Source organism: Squalius cephalus (genome assembly GCF_949319135.1).
Source record: "Squalius cephalus genome assembly, chromosome: 21".
Taxonomy (NCBI): Eukaryota; Metazoa; Chordata; class Actinopteri; order Cypriniformes; family Leuciscidae; genus Squalius; species Squalius cephalus.
In genome coordinates, this window is record NC_137142.1 from 20,255,034 (window position 1) to 20,272,346 (window position 17,313).

At 36.5% G+C, this 17,313-nt stretch overlaps 2 protein-coding genes across 4 annotated transcripts in view; both read right to left on the minus strand.

Annotated features, from left to right (window-relative positions):
- The window catches only part of parga (poly (ADP-ribose) glycohydrolase a), a 29,917-nt gene extending 18,891 nt beyond the window's left edge, over positions 1-11,026 (minus strand). The window contains exons 1-7 of the mRNA XM_079855076.1: positions 10,830-11,026; positions 9,922-9,976; positions 9,158-9,838; positions 7,962-8,094; positions 7,388-7,510; positions 6,927-7,007; positions 6,517-6,591 (exon numbers count right to left, since the gene is read on the minus strand). Of these exons, the coding sequence (XP_079711202.1) occupies positions 6,517-6,591; positions 6,927-7,007; positions 7,388-7,510; positions 7,962-8,094; positions 9,158-9,838; positions 9,922-9,941 (1,113 nt within the window). The 5' untranslated portion in view covers positions 9,942-9,976; positions 10,830-11,026. The remainder of the gene's footprint in view (positions 1-6,516; positions 6,592-6,926; positions 7,008-7,387; positions 7,511-7,961; positions 8,095-9,157; positions 9,839-9,921; positions 9,977-10,829) is intronic.
- A 284-nt stretch (positions 11,027-11,310) lies between these two features.
- Positions 11,311-17,313, minus strand: part of myofl (myoferlin like) — a 32,829-nt gene continuing 26,826 nt past the window's right edge. For 2 of the 3 annotated variants that reach the window (XM_079856076.1, XM_079856075.1), the window contains exons 38-53: positions 16,943-17,016; positions 16,585-16,683; positions 16,334-16,462; positions 15,739-15,894; positions 15,526-15,617; positions 15,265-15,435; positions 15,003-15,151; positions 13,924-14,063; positions 13,733-13,821; positions 13,556-13,651; positions 13,023-13,164; positions 12,829-12,928; positions 12,484-12,662; positions 12,269-12,378; positions 12,033-12,180; positions 11,311-11,928 (exon numbers count right to left, since the gene is read on the minus strand). In XM_079856076.1, coding sequence (XP_079712202.1) covers positions 11,893-11,928; positions 12,033-12,180; positions 12,269-12,378; positions 12,484-12,662; positions 12,829-12,928; positions 13,023-13,164; positions 13,556-13,651; positions 13,733-13,821; positions 13,924-14,063; positions 15,003-15,151; positions 15,265-15,435; positions 15,526-15,617; positions 15,739-15,894; positions 16,334-16,462; positions 16,585-16,683; positions 16,943-17,016 — 1,910 coding nt within the window. In that variant the 3' untranslated portion in view covers positions 11,311-11,892. Of the gene's footprint in view, positions 11,929-12,032; positions 12,181-12,268; positions 12,379-12,483; positions 12,663-12,828; positions 12,929-13,022; positions 13,165-13,555; positions 13,652-13,732; positions 13,822-13,923; positions 14,064-15,002; positions 15,152-15,264; positions 15,436-15,525; positions 15,618-15,738; positions 15,895-16,333; positions 16,463-16,584; positions 16,684-16,942; positions 17,017-17,313 lie in introns of those variants that run through there. The other variant, XM_079856077.1, reaches the window with a different exon arrangement.

Sequence of the window (17,313 nt, forward strand, 5' to 3'; positions counted from 1 at the left end):
CCACTGGTGTATGACTTCACTGAGGTGGAAATAAAGACAAAGCCCTCACTGCACTTTTCATCTTGGCTAAAATACGGCTAACCAACGCCACCGTAGATCTGATCAGACAAACAGTACCGCTTCGTGATATTCATTCTGAAGCTAAGGGTGTCAAAACAGCACACGCTAGCTCAGCAACCTTTTATGATTTCAGCAAAAATAAATACGCTACTGTTTTATCATCACACAGATTTACAACACACTTATTTATAAATATATTGGCTGCGATTGGCAGCACGCTCAGTCATGGGCCCCATTTCATCAAGGTTACTGGGTGTGCTCAGCTGATTAAATGGGATTCCTGGAACAGATGCAAATGGGTTGAGGAAGGAGAGGCGCGGGCTCTTCTGGACGGGAAACCTTGTCTGACAATTTAACCAAGGAGCATTTATACGCCCGCAAAGGAGGCCTGACTAAATGCTGTCATAAGTAATGACCTGCTTGACATCGTAAAATGCTCCTCTGGGTCTAATAAGTGAGGAGAGCTGACAGGCCGGATGGGCCTGAGCTGAGGTTGCAGGAGTTAGACCTCACTAAATCAAATGAACTCCTTCATTCCCCTTATCCTCGGCCCAACCAGAACCAGTTATATAACATACTACAATCTCCATCAAAATACAACCAATAAAAATTCTTAGGGTGGACGAAGAATTATTTTATTTATTTTTTTGATTTGTGAGTGTATAAAAGGAGAATAAATAGATTTTTCTTGGTGAGGTTACATTATGCGTACATGACATTATGTTTGGTATTTTACACAGAGTTGTCTTGGCATTAATGGGATAGTTCACACAAAATTTTTAATTTACTCGCCTCTCATGTTGCTCCAAAACTGAATGACTTACTTACTTTCTTTCTTTTTCCTCCAGAAAACAAAATCATATATTTTCGAGAATATTTAAACTGTTTTTGTGCATACAAATGAGAGTCGATGAGGTACACAACAACATATTTGATTTTCATTGTGTGAGTGTGGGTGAACCATCTCAAACGTCCAAAAAACTATAAAATAAAATAAAAGAATAGGGTGATTAATATCATATGTAAACCAACCAGAATTTCTCACTTGAAAATCAACCAGTTTCATTCATAGCATGATTTCCATAATAAGCATTGTTCTGCAGGTCAGTATGCTTACACAAACACACTGTGTGATGGCTGCAGGGAATCCCACAGTTCTGAGACACTGAAATAAGATGGTTGTGTAGGCGAAGGCATTTGCGGAGGGCTATAGGCTTGAAGTGGAGTTCTGTGCACTGAGCCAGTAGAGTGAATTTATCAGAGCCCACTGCTCTGACACTTTCATTTCAGGGTAGGGATGAGGCTCAACTACAATTTATGACAAGACAGTTCCTAATTTGTATTTTGCTGCTTTCCATAGCCATTACACCTCTGTTGTCAATCAAAAACCAGGAAGCTGCTCAAGTTTGTGACAATTATTGGAGTCCTGCCCAATTTTAAGACACCAGAAAGGCTTTTTACTTGCATATCTTGTAGGGACGATGTGGTGTATACAATACTGTAAATTATTCTGTTGTTCTTGAGCTTTAATTGAAATTGTGAAATAATGAGATTTATATTTGATACTCGTGCAGAATACTGCTTTAACATCTTTGTTTCACCACAAATTGCTTGTCAACTTCACATCTCAGCCACCAAACCCCTAACCAGATTCAGGGGAAGTGAATTCAAATATTTAAATGATCATACCCATCATTACATGAGACTCCAATAAGACAAACACCAATCTAAAAATTTGTTCAGATGGACCGATAGTTCAGTCCAAATGAAGACGACCACTTTCCGTCCAACAGGAACATTTGTCTCGGAGTGAGTCACAAAGGCAGTTACCCTCAAAAACACACTGATGACATCATGCTTGGCAGCAAGCTTTGCTAAAGCACTCACAAAGTGCAATACTGTAGCCAATGTATAACAAGAAATCACTTGAGTAATGTAAATTCACTACAGAACCTTCCATAACTTAATTTGATTTTTCCAAGGTTTCCACGACCGTGGGAACCCTGGATGAATCTTGGTGCATTTAAAAGATGCATTTAATACATCTAATGTTTATATATTCCTTATTTCATATTTGAAACATGCAATTATAAAATGACATTATGACTAAAAATTATATTCTATATTTAAAAATTACAAAATACAATGAAAAGGCCTGCGCTACTGCTCCATTACACTGAACCAAAGCAGGGAGATGCCATATTTTCAGTACGGCCTGTATGCAGCATTGCGTAAAGATGCCTTTATACTCTGATATGGTCTTGTTGCGGTATATTCTGCTGCAAAAATATATTAATTGACAGTCTAGCACAAGCACACATTTGACATGCACAATTCAGAACTCTCTTACAGTTATTAACTGACCGCTGTTCAGTGATGTTTCATTTAATCTCTTAAATTGAAAATCAATTGCCAGCTCTCCAGGCTGACATACCAGTGCCCTCTGTTGATGCATGGAAATAAGACAGCTGGCACACAACTGTAAGAAAGTATTTAAATAAATATTTATGCTTTTAATTAAACTGCAATGATATACTGTATATAAATGCATGATATTCAACAATACCCCAGACAATTTAGAGAATGCACACTAGTACAAATCCATAAATAACCATTACACAGGGGAAAGTGTGCATGTATGGGCACCAGCATACTTAACAACAGCTGCAAGCGGTGAGAACGACACTACATTAATTCATATTTACATCAAAATGTATAGATAACGAGAGCGATTGTTCTCACATTTATGCACCTCATTAGTGTGGACGGCCCTAAAGGGGTGATGCTTGCTCACCGAAAAGAGTATTATGGCAAAAACAGAGAGAAGGAAAAACACTGACGTGCAAGAGCCAAAGAGCAAAGGCACAGCTCAAGCTCTTAAGTGGACAGTTTAAGGAGCCGGTCCACTCAAGCATGCTTCATTAGAACGCGGTGCACTTTGCTAATGGCTTTGATTGGCTCTCTTATAGATTTAATGGCTCTGGTTAATTAAATTTGATTCAGCCATAAAAGTCACCGACAGCTATTGATTTACACAGGTCTGAGATTATTCTATCAAATCATCTTAAGCATGGAGGGGACATTCTGACATCTTGAATGAAGCCATAACTATAAGAATACTACTGTAATAAAGAAATGGCTTTTGACTATTAAACAATGTCTGCCATATAGTAGAGCACCATGGAGAAAGACTGCACACACACATAACTAAAGTGGTTAAAGATGTGCTTGACTGTGGGTTTAAACTATGGAAAGAAAAAAATATTTCCATTATCAAACCAGCAATTGTACATGTATGAAAAGTGTTGTCATGTTGGATAAGAAAGTGTCTGGTAAGTTATCTACATAGAAGTATCTGCTAAAAGATCCATTGCTTCAAAAACATCCTCATCCTCAGTCATGTAACAATAATATAGCAGAATGAAACTGGTGCCTGATGGGCAACAGGTATTGTCAGGACACGGTCTGATAATTTTGCTCCACTTACTAAAGTTACACCCAGTGATTGAATCGGGCCGGCAATCACCAGTATCAGAAATGAAGGTGCGGTCACATTAGTGAAATATCACGGTCAAATAGTTCCTTTGTCTATGGTTCAATACATATAAAAATATATATGAAGCATAGCTTACGCAGAACGTCACTCGCAAACCAAGCACAGGGTTTCTGCAGGTTTTATGAGGATAAATGTAAAACTTTAAGATCTTTTTAAGACCTAGTAAAGAAAACATAAGGAATAAATTGAAGGGAAAGCAATACGTCAATATGTTCTCTATATGCAAATGTCTAGAGAGAAACACAATGAGTTGTTTTAACAACACTTCTGAGTTTAAAAATACAACTTCCAACAGATATCCATTAATTTATATTAAAAAAAAAAACTCCCAACCACTAGAATTATTTGGAAATAACTTTTACTGTACCTTTCTAATCACACAGCAAAAAAAGTGATGTTGTTCCTAATTCTTGTTTTCCAGTGCAAATGTCTGAATATTGTTAATGTCCCCATGAAATCAAAAGTTCTTTGCCTTTTAGTATGGATATGTTAGCCTTACTGGTATCTATAAACTAGTGTGCTCCAATACAATGTCAAAATTTGCATTTAGAAGATATAAGGATTTAAAACTTACAGTCTCTCACTTCCACCAATATGGATCAATGATTTTGATGATATCACTCTGCACTTTAGCTTCTCATCAGATTTTATGTCCAATCAAATGCTCTCTAGAATCTAAAGTGCCCACCTCCTACATCATAAATGGACGCTGATGCTGCGGCTAAAATCTGTCACTTGTTCACACATTTACTATTTTCTACATGGTGAATGGCATATAATGCACTATAGGGGATAGGGAACGATTCAGAGTGTAAATATGCTTTCCATTGGGGCAAATGAAGTCTGGTCTCACATTAATGTCACGCGAACCGCCGCAGCAGTCCAGAGAAACTATAGCACAGAGCGGATCATATACCAGAAAACGTATCTGACCATTTGAATTCTGCACAGAAAGCTGTATTTAGGAATATGGAGGAGATTAGGAGGAGAAAGGGTTAGAGATTAGGAGGAAACTGCGGCTTTACCGTGCTCAACGGCTCTGGCCGAGCTGTGATATAAACTAAATGATATTGGCTATTTTAAAAAAGAGGATGAGTTGCTTGTTATGTTCCGCACTGTTTAAGTGGAAATTACGCCAACACGTTGAATAATGTTGCGCGTTTCCAGGCACTTCAGTGGGCCTTTGAATCTTAGATGCATTTACTAGAGATACAAAATGACAAAATGTTTTCTGTGAAACAGATTAAAATGAAGTGAGTTTATGATTAAAACAAGAACAAAATACTGCATCTGCCAATGGGCTCAGAAAAATCAACTTAATTCAAAGGGAAGTATTCATAACTCATTGACGATATTTGCTCTTGTTTTAAGCATAAACTCGTGTCATTTTGATCCATTTCACAGAAGACAAGACTTCAATTTTTCAAGACTTCATTTTTCATTTGCATCTCAAGAAAATCCATCTTGATTTAAAGATGTTTACATATTTGTATTGGAAAACAGAACAAAAATACTGAGGAATATATTCAATTTTTGCAAAGCATGCAACCTTTAATGTCATGATTTTATGAACTTTCTGCTCTAATTTAAGAACTTTATTTGTGTAAGGGAGAATTAAGACTTTTCAAGACCCACAGAAATCCGCGCAAGCAGCTTTCTGTTGGTATTTTAAATGAAAAATAGTTTTATTAGTAATATTACATATACTATTTGAATAGGTCTTAAACCTCTGTGGGCTGGTTTTCCATTTTTTCCATTAGTTAAGCAAAAACAAAAACTGATGTAGAATTGTTCTTCTGTACCTACACAGTTCAAAAAAATTTTGCAAACTGATGTACCAAGTTAGCCAAGACCGCAAAGAACAAGTAATGTGGCAGAAAACAGCCAAAGGGCCCCAGTTTAAGTCAAGCTCTTTGTGGAATAAGAGTACTCAACCCCAAGCGTTCTTATGTCATCTCCCTATTAGAGCCACCATCAAGACCAGCTTCTGGCTATGTATGTGGAAGACCGTGGTCCATCTGTTGAGTGTGTTTATTTGCAGTAAACAGGACCCTCATCTCCCTGGCCTTCCTCTGCCAGCTGCTGCTCGTTATGCTGAGTGCCCACCTCTGTCTTAATTGACTACTGCTGGATGCAAAGAGACCCTCGGGGACGAGGTAGCAGAAGTGGCAGACGCGGACCGCTTGGTGCGGATCCACTTGGAGGCTAACCTGCTTCTTCTCTTTGACTGAGGAGCGTAATGCCTTTAGTGTGCCAGTAAATTCAAACCAGTCAGACTAAACAATGATGGAACATTTTCAGTATCATGGGGCCTTCTGATCCTAACTGTGACACACCACAAGAAAGCAGACTTTAGGATGCTCACTTCAGTAATGCCACAACATTAGAACTTTCCTATTATGGCAGCTGCGGTTATGGTATAGATCGTCAAAAATGCATCACGAAATGAAATGTAACCAACTGGGGCCACTTGACATATACTTTAAGTGTGTGTTTTTTTTCTAGCACTGGCAGATTACCCAATTAATCTGCCTTTATCATTGAATTGTGTTTTACTGTACAAGCATAATGTAAAACTGAATTACTCATTATTTGTGCATGTACAGTTTGTTTAAACTCATTAGTGGTTTGTGCAAGTAGTAGATTTAATTTATTATTTTCTGATTTAATTTCCACTAATGACACTATCAAATGCAAATCAACCATCTGCATGCACATTATTTGGGATGCTTTGAACTGATCCAGATGGGGCAAGTCAAATGCTTCGTACATTATTACATGATGAAACTTCGGCACAAATCCAATGGATAAATGGACACTAATTTTTTCATCATCTCTATTTTACACACACACACACACGCACGCACGCACAAAAAAGGCAAAACAAATGTATTCCTTACCTTTTCACAGAGAAGGTTCAAAGCTGTGAAGTCCCATCTTTTAGCATGCACTGTGTTGTAACTCAATATTGCATCCTGTAAGATTATGAGTGATTTTTAGATATAAACCACTGAAATTCAAACCTCAAATTTTTTTAAACTTTACATATCTAAAATATATATATATACCACTGAACCACATTAAAATAAGTTAATACTACAATTTTGGTCAAACTATAACATTTATAAGACAACTAGAGCCAAGAAAAGCAAAAAACAAGAATGCTTTACATCTTGGAGCAATTCTGCCACCCTCTGGTGGGATTCACTTACTTATTTAGCAAAACTCTTACGTTTAGGCATTATACCTACACGTGTTGCCATTTGACAGTTAATTTCATTAAGTTTTCAAGAGATAAACTAAAACCTACCCTAATGTCATGTGAACGTTTAAATTCTCTTCCCAAAGCAGAGCGAATCAACTTCCATCGACTTTGCAGTACACTTCCTTCCTGAAAAAAAAAAAAAAAGACATACACATCATATACACAATATACATTATACTGCTCAAAGGTTAGGGGTCAGTAAGAATTAAAAAAATATATATTTATTTTATCCAGCAAGGATTCATTAAATTGATCAAAAGTGACAATGAATACATTCATAATGACACAAAAGATTTCTATTCCAAATAAATGCTGTTCTTTTGAACTTTCAATTCAATTATCTATAACAGTAGTGTATGATGTAATTATGTCAAACAATCACTTCACATTAAGGTTAATAAACAGTATTAGTTATTCAGTAAAACAGCACTTTCATAAATAGTGCAAAGTCTATATAATTTAAACCATTTTCTGAATGGCACGATTAATCTAAAAAAAGACATTGCCTCATTCTCCACCGGAAACAGGTTATCTTCTGAACAAGGCATCTTTACAGTCACATCATCCCATAAATTACGGTAGTTGCTTGGATATGGAACGGGGACGTGTCCTTCTTTAAGCAGGTCTGTCTATAAACCAGAGAAGAGAGAGACTAGGTATTTAGCAATAAATTTCACATTTTAACAATTATTATACTTCAATATATACTTCAAACAATTATTTAATCAGGTCAGTATGTCATTCTAATATTTTAAAACAAAGGGGTTTTTTTTGCTTTCATTGGTTGCTTCTAAAAATGTATCAATTTAAAAAAAAAAAAAAAAGAAAAGTCTGCTACAGACTCAAATACTTGTGATGTAAAATCTAAAGTAAAAACTAGTTTCTGTAAGGACAATTTAAGTACTATCCGTCCACTTCAAATCATTTCAATGAAACATCAAAACACTGAGCTCTATGTTGTGCGGGAAAAGCGTAGAGTTGCTTGGACATCCACAGCGGTATTATTCTCAAACTGACAGGAAGCCCTTAGGCACTGGCTGAGAACATCACAGTGTCGCTGTGAAGAGCAGCGTGGCTTACCCTGATGAGTATTTTGTGATGGTGTGATGCCCTGAGGTGTGGCAGGGTCTGTCCACACTGAGGCATTCTTCGAAGCTCCTCTACTGGGGTCCCGAGCCACTCCGACTCTTTCTGCTCTGCTGACACTTGCTGACTAGACGACCAACAAATGCTGTTACTTGCATTGTTATAATTGATTGCATTATAATGGTTAATTATTCATAATTATTATAAATATTATTGTCATCCTGTTTATTTCATATTGTCATATGGTTTCAGTGATATCGGTTATTGGATTTATATCAGATGATATTGGATATTCAATTGTACAATGTCATTTTGCCTAGTTTTGCATTTAGATTACCTATGTAGTCACTTTAAAAACACTAATAATTTAAAAAACATTATTAAATGTATGCTACCATTCAAAAGATTGGAGATCAGTTTTTTTTTTAAAAATTATAATAATTACATTTTATTAGATATTATGAAGAGAGATCTTGAGCAGCAAATCAGGATATTTTTTAAGGATTCATGTCAGTGACACTGAAGACTGGAGTAATGATGCTGAATATTCAGCTTTGCCATCACAGGATTATAAATTGTACTTAAAAATGTATATTAATTTTGTATGTTTAATTTGACTTTCACATTTAGTATGCATTATCTTTGTATTTTTCCTTTGCCTTTCTTTGTTCTTTTGGGTGATATTGGTATCACGGGGGGAGGAAGGTTGGGGGGGGGGGAATGAGGGGCAGCACCTGTCAGTATAAAATATACTTTAAAAAAAATACAAAAATTCTATTTTAAAATATATTATATTTCACAGTATTACTGTTTTTACTGTATTTCTGTTTTTTTTTTTTTTTTTTTTTTTTTTTTTTTTTTTTTTTTAAATGAAGCCTTGGTGAGCATAAGAATCTTACCAACCCCAAAAATCTTACCAACCCCAAACTTTTGAACAGTAGTGTAATCTTTAGCAAATCTCAAAATTAATATAGAGTTTTCATTCTGTTGTGATGTCTAAATTCATAAGTAAAAAAAAAACATTTTCATTTTTAGATCTATTTCAACAAAATGGTATCGGGCAATATACAAAAATAATTATCAGTAACAGCCAGACTTTTAATATTGGTGCATCCCTAGTAGATATATTTAATTTCAAAACCATTTTCCAATTAAGGAAATACACAGCAATATTCCCAAAATCACAATACCTTTCTGAAGAAGACGTCGGTGCCTGGTTACTTTCAGGTTCAAGCTTATCAACATTTTCAGGAACAAAAGCACCAGCACCAGAGTTTTGCCCCTCGGTATCATCCGTTTCCATGGGTGTCACTTCAGATTCGTTTGTGACATTCTCTACAGCTTCTGGACTGGGGATTGGGGGTTTGGGCTCCTCTACTAGGCCAACTTCTGAATGGGACTCTTGCAAGTGAGAGCAGTCAGAAGCATTTTCCTCAGAATTGCTGGGCAGAGGCGCTTCGCATACTGGACTCATATTCACATCTACGCTAGGTGTGTCACTTGCATTTACGGGTAAGGTCAGGTTTGTCTCTGAGCTCTCTGTAGACATGCAAGTCAGCTTGCCCAGGTTGGCATCTGGTGGGTTTGATTCAAATGCCTGTTCTCCATTGCTTGGCTTCGTCAGATCGCTTGCATCATTACTACTACTGGCATCTTTACAAGCGATGGCCTTTGAGTCCATGCCACAGTTTGGCAAAGAGGACTGTATCTGGTCCTCCGGATCATCATTCGGGTCCTTACATTTTCTTAATTCACACAGCTTATCAATTTCACTCACAGCTGCTGGACCACTTTCCTCTATTTCACGCCCTAAGGCCTCGGTAAGATCACTTTCTGTACCCTCAGACTTTGTTACATCGCCCCCCTCACAGCTGTCAAAGGAAACAGACAAAAATGCTTTAGACAGAGTTTTTTTCTTAATCTATTAAAAAACAGAAAAATAAAACCAACTTACCGGTTCAGTTCTGAATCCATATTTACTGTAAGCACACTTCCAGCCAGACTACTTGCTGTAAAAAGAAAAGTGAAACTTAGAACTGAAAATAAAAGTTATAGTTACAGTCAGACCTACTGAAAAAAAGCCAAAATAATGAAAGGATTGATGTAAAACAAGAAAGCTGACATTTCGAGTGTTACTGTAAAAAGTGAAGCAGGCTAAATTACAGTTTATGTATGTTTTTAGTATATGCTGTGGTCTCGAATTTTTAAAAAGACTCAATGGCATCTAACATTTTTATGTCATAGCAACCTTATATCCAGACAAATATCGCCCACTCATAATTGTGAAAAATAATCGTGACAACGTGATTATATGATTTGTGTGTGTGTGTGATTATAAAGCAGCCCTAGTTGAAAAAGCCTGATATTAACAATTACATCGCTATTATATTCAACATTATATGCTATTAACTGCTAGATTAGTGCAGATGACATACTGGGTTGCTTTATACAGTATATGTATAAATAAGGTTCATAATCATCAGGTTTATTCTGTTGTTGTGAATGGCTAAGCTAGCTGAGCGATAACAAAAGGCAGGTCAGTGTTTGTATGGATTTATAGGTTAATATATCAGCCTGGAAAACAATTTTACTATAGTGTGCATCTATTAGATCCATGGATATATGTAATATCTTCATAATAACACCAATAACTGTAATATAAGCGAAAACACACACCCGTCTATCAGATATCTGAAGCCTTCAAATCAACAGCACACATTTTTAATACATTATAAGTAGCCGCCATCATTATTGCTAGAAAAACAGCAATACTGCTTCAGTACTTCATGCTAAAATTTGTATATAAGACAGGCTGGTTTACTGTCAGACTGTTCGCTTTGATCACGCATCAAACAATCATACTTGCACTCTTTTTCAGCTTTGTCTTCGTATCGCTGTTGCACACATATTCGAGCTCTTTTCCACCAGACAGGACAACTGCACCTATGCAAAAGTTTGCTGCTTTTATCACACTATACAAGACAGAGAGACACACTGAAATATAGAATTTAACACGGACTGGTGAAGGAGGTATCAGTTCAGTTCCGGGTCGTGAAGTTGGCTGCTGATTGGGTAGATTCTTGTCACGTGATTAAAGGAAAGCGTTTTCTTTATTCAAAGTTCAAGAGGAGCCGGTTTCCTCGTCTCTCACTGTATCTTTTTCATTGATGTAAGCTATATTTTTATTTAAATGCCATATATATATTATTTTATTATTTTTTATTAGCAAAATAAACTTGGTGGGTCAAAAATTATATAACAGCTCTGAATGAAAGACAGTCCGTCACGGGTTCTTCAGGCCGTAGCGCGCCCCCTTCCGTTACAAAAAAAGTAGCTACTTTTCAAACAGAAAATAGAGCAGTTATTTTATTCTCCTGAGGTTGAAATGACATAATCAGTGTTTTATAAGCAGCACCTTAATTATTTGTGAAAAAGGAAAAAAAAGAGATAATTAATTTGCATGAAAAAAAAAAACTATTACAAATTGTGTATTATCAATGCAATTACTAATTATATCATGTATCATACACTAATAATATCATGTTTGGTATCTGAACACAACATAAAAGAATACAAGAAATAATTGTTTAATGAATAATGAACAACAAAGGAGCAGATACAGAATGGCAATTCTACAATGCACTGTATAAATCCCATAATTACTCCAATCAACTTTTATGAATATAAAAAAAACATAGTAGGGAAATCAAACAAATATAGTGCAACTTCTAGCAGCATTGTAATCTGCCAACCCAGTGCTGTCTACAAAAAAAGATTTAAAAGTATAGCACTTGGAGTATGTTATAGCTTCAAGTATTTTTAGACATAAAAATAGAGGAAAATACATAAAAATAACATTTCTACTGGTTCTCCATTGACTGTTTCCCACTGCAAGTTGCTGTGCCAATATCTAGAAATTTTCCATTCAAAACGGCTTCACGATTTTCATGGAAATGTAGTTCTGCAAGAATAAAAGGGCAGATTTAGAAAATGCAAATCACTTAGTTACTTTGAGAAAAAGAAAATTTGCTCATTTACTAATGATAATATTTGATATAGACTTACAGGGAAGGAATATAAGAGGATTCCAAGGAACAGGATCACCAGTATTAGAATAACGAGTCCAATGAAGACCCATTTGAATCTGCGCCATATGATGAACTTCATGGTCTTGCATGGATTTGTGAACCAAAAGAAGGACGTATCTGGACGGCTGTTTACATATATTACAGAATAAAGTTATTACTCACATCATCTAATTAAACATGATACTGAATGACCAAACACTGATATTCTCATACTTTGGAGGATCTAGTTTGGGGTTCATGTTGGGTTCATCTCTTCCTTTCCCAGCAGGCCTCTCATCTGCCTCGTTCGCTTCCACCACTTCCAAAGTCATCTCCACTTTACCCTAATGCCACAAAGAGAACGGTCTTTACTGTTTATACCGTGCATATACAGTATGCAACATGTCATATATCTTATTTTTATCCATATGCTTGCAAGCTTCACTCACAGCCAGGATTGTTTTGCCATTTTCCTCCATGGCACAAGGCCACCAGCCTCTCACTGACTTCTGGGAGAAGAGTGATGTAGGTGTGAGGTTCTTGCCTGTTTGTGTTAGCATGCTTAGAGAGCACTTTTCAGGGGTCTTAGCTGGAGGGATGAGGTGAAGCATATCCAGCTCCACCGTGCCTGTTTAAGAAAGCAGTGATATCAAAAATCTGATACCAATTCCCAAAAACATCAAACTTACCATCAACATGTCTAAACAAACACAAAATAATGCATACACTCCAAAAAGAGAAAGAGAAAGATTAACCCACGTCTGGTGGGTACATATGTAGATCTGAGCATTCACCTAAGTAATCATCCAGGGAGAATTTATCATTGTCCCAGATTTGAATGGTCAGTTTAGGAGGGATCCTGAACTCGGTTTTGTCAAGACTCCAGAAGTGTTCCTGGAAATAAATTTAAAAAACAGGGTTCATTGTGACTATCAATGAATGAAAACACTTCATATAAAATTTAGTTACACTTTTTCAAACCGCTAACCTTTGAAGACACAAGACACAACTGTTCTGCCGGCAAATAATCAAAGCCAAAGACAAATCTCCAGTTGAAATTTCCATCTCCATCTAGAGACCTGTAATGGACGTCAGTTTTCTGCTTGTCCTCCTCCATACCTGGCATCCACCTATTAAATACATATAATAATAATTATAAATAAATTAGCTGTTTTCTATTTTATTATATTTTTTAAAAATTATGGTAAACCTGATTTTTTTAGCAGCCATTATTCAGTGTCACATGATCGTTCGGAAATCATTAATTTGGACAATTGTGCTGCTCAATATTTTTTTTGAAAACCGTGATACATTTTTGTAGGAATAGAAAGATCAAAGGAACAAATATTTTGTAACATCATAAATGTCTTTACTTTTACGTTTGATCAGTTTAATGAATCCTTGTTGAATAAAAGTCATTTCTTTTGAATGGCAGTGTATTAATTAATCACAGTGATTACATACACAGTATAAATGACTTACTCCAAAATGATTATGCTAATATTATCATCAACCTATTACCCTTTCACATAGATGTCACTCATGTTTTCTCCTGTGATGCTGGTTTCATCCAGGATGACGTCAGTTGTATTCCAAATGATGGCTCGCAGTAAATACCTTCAGTGAAAGGGGACGCATTAGAACAGCAAAAACAAACACATAGTAATTTTACTAGATGTGAGGAAGATAAGATGGTACTTTTTAGGTTTACGAGGAGTGATGACACAAACGGGTCCTGGAATACCAAGGTTTTTGGGGAATATTTCAACCCACATCTGGATTTTGCCCTGCAAATACAAAACAAACAGGAGTGACAGAGACGTTACATCTGGATAAAATCACTACAAAGTTGAGTATGTATTAGAAAAGCTGGGGATGTGGGGACTGACCTGAGAGAGAGTGGGCTGGTAGGAGCTGTACAGGGTCCTGGTCTCCACATGCTCTGGAACGAGGCCTTGCCTTCTCAATACATGCAAGCAGATTCGCTCCTTAGGTGGACCCAGGTGTTGGTGGATGATTTTATTGCCCTCTATAAGCAAAGTAATATAAATTCATCTTGTCATCATAAAATGCTTATTTAGCAATATGGTGCTGTAAGTTCCACACCAAAGTAGAAATGCAATATACATCATGTACATTTGTGCTGAATCAGGTAAAACTGTAGTAACAACATGTTGTATCTTCATTTACTACCATAAAGGGTTTTTTAAGTTCATGTCTTGTTTAGTTTCATAGTTTATAGTCATGTTCTGTTTTGTTTCCATAGCCACTTTTCCACCATCGGGCCAAACCGTTCTCTTTGTTTAACCGTTCCATTCCATAGCCGTAAGGATATGATTTCATTTTCCACTATAGTGCTGATAACAGAGAAGAACTGTTCAACCCGATGGTGGAAAAGCAGCTTTTGTCATGGTTTTCCCTGTCACTGTTTTGCCTGTGTTCTCATTCATTAATTTCATTGCACACCTATTTCTTGTTTCTTTGATTATAATTCCCTGTTTATTTAAGCCCTCAGTTTCCCCAGCTCAGTGTTCCACATTAATGCTTGTGGTATATGTGTAGCGTTCCTGCTCTATTCAATTCTGTTTCATTGTCATTCTGTGTTAAAATGTCATTTATTCCGGTGATGCCAAAGCTGAATTTTCCGTAGCCATTTATCCAGTCTTCAGTGTCACATGATCCTAAATCATTCTAATATGCTGATTTGGTACACAAGAAACATTTCTGATTATTACAGTGTTGAAAACAGTTGTCCTAACATTATGTGGAAACCATGATACATATTTTTTTCAAGATTATTTGATGAACAGCATTCTTTTGAAATAGAAATCTTTTTTCTTCTTTACTGTCACTTTTGGTCGATTTAATGCATCCTTGCTAAATTAAAAATTTTTTTTTACTTTTGAACAGTAGTTTATGTACATGATGTTGAGGTCCAGAAAAGGTCTAATGGTTTGAATGAGCATACCCAGTTCATCTAGCCTGTATTCTCGTCCTCCAAAAGACACGAAACTGCCATCATCTGCAATATGAGGAGCAGGGATTCCTCTCATCCTGGCCAGATTCTGTAGCATCTGAGATGGTTTGATCTGGTCCCTCCACTGGTTCACCCCAGATCTTTTACATATAGTATTTCAAATAGCACTGAGTACATGAATATGTCTAGTAATAGGTTATGGGACTTTAAAACTATTATGAAAAAAGTGGCCGCTAGTAAAATAACCACTTACACACAGTAAGATTTTGGGATTCCACAATGTGAGCCAAACCGAGAAAGAAGTCGATTCTCAAGGTCTATGACGGTTTCCCCAACCTTCTCATCAGAGCTGAGCAGATCATAATCATAGATGGAAATCTTCAAGTCCTTATCTTGTGGAATGTAGCAGTTTAGCTCAAATACTCTGTGAACATATATAAAAATTGTTTCAAAAAAAAAGGAAAATACACAATTACATGTATGTATGTAAATGCTTCACTATTTATATTCTCACCTTCCACAATCTGGGTTTAGAGTATTTGGTTTGTAGTGATCTCTGTCATCAATTATTTTCTTTCCCAGAGAAATTTTTATGTAAGGATCACACTTCAGAAAGAAAGAATAATTATATGAGACACACAAAAAAATGTCACCAGTCAAAAGATGTAAAATGTGATGCTTACTGAACCATCAAAATCTTTTACTTGTGAATTGGCTACATACTCACCATGCCATTGTTGTCTTTAGGCTGCAGGTCAATGCAGCGTATGATGTAGATTCTGACCAGGCACTCCTGAGGACAGCTCTCAGGCAGCTCCCTAAACTGCCGAGGTGGGTCTGAGACATTTGGGTCATCTGACAAGGGATACACTCGAAACGACCCCTGCGAATGCAGATCATCGAGTAAAATTATCTTGGTTAGTCCGATGTCTACCACTAGATGGCAGCCTAATATAATTCATACTCTTAAAACTACTCTTACTTTTTTGGTCAATTTCTTTTGCCCACTTTTCTCACTGTTTAGAGTGTCCAGAATCCCAGAATTTGAAAACATGCTTTTAAAATGTTTTCATTATTGCATGATACTTTACACAAGTAGGTGAACAGTTAAGTGATTATAAGCCTTACACAATGTCACAATAGTGTTTGAACAGGGCAGGTTTGAAATAGCCTTCAAAAGTCTCCCCTACTTGGACTGAACTAACAACCTTTGTTTAAGCAGCCAAGCTATTTAATGACGAGGAAACCGCCACCCTTTACGAAAAGCCGATCACTTCAAAAGTAAAAAAAGCTCTGTGAATCACTGACTGGCACAGACTTGCCTTGAACTCTCCCACTACAGAGGGGTCTTCCTCCTCATCCTCCATTTTCCCCCTCTGCAATTTAAATGTATTGCAGAAGTCTGTAAGCCCTCTGAATTCTGGGACTGCCTCAAGCTCAGTTTCATAGACCTGAAACAAACACATACTTTTAACGCTGTTCAATCACAAAACAATAGTCATTCCTTATCTTTGAAACATAAGCAGGATGCAAACATTTAAACAGGATGGTAAGAGCGGGCAAGTTAACTCACAGTTAAAGTGTCATATCCCTTCTGGAGATAAGGGCCACACTTTTCATGCTCGTTAATGGAGGCATAGAATTTACTCCACCAGTCCACTGTGTCCTCTTCCTACAATAGATTGTGGAATAAAAGGTGTGAGTTTGCCTGTTCAAGATGCTGTAACAATCTGTCTGCAGCTATTTTGCACCATAACAACATAGTTTCCAGACTGTTATATAATGACAGAAGGCTATTTATTTGCCTTTCTGCAGGCAGTGGGAAAATCACGAATGGGTAGCAAAGGGAAAGGAGATGTAAACTAATTATTATAAAGTTTACAAATAAATGAAATTATTCTGAGGACAAAATTCATATATGTTCACTGTACCTGTTTTGAAGGGCTGGGCTTTCTGTCTCCCATATCAATAATGACATCTCTGGGAGCTGCTGACATCATAGCCACTGAGACAGAAATTATACATGAAATAATTACAGTATAACTGAGACTGAAAACGTTCACACTTTAGATTAGGGTCCCATTCTCACTATTAACTAACTATTAACTGAGTTTTGCCTCAAACTCCTTATTACTGCTTAAAAGTAAATAAGGTAGTTGTTAAGTTTAGGTATTGGCTAGGATTAGGGATGTGGAATGTGGTGATGCAGAATAAGGCATTAAAGCTATGGTCTACGATTTCAAAGATTGTTCATTATTAATAACCTCGTTCAGATGCTGGTTATGGTTCTACAGTACAATCC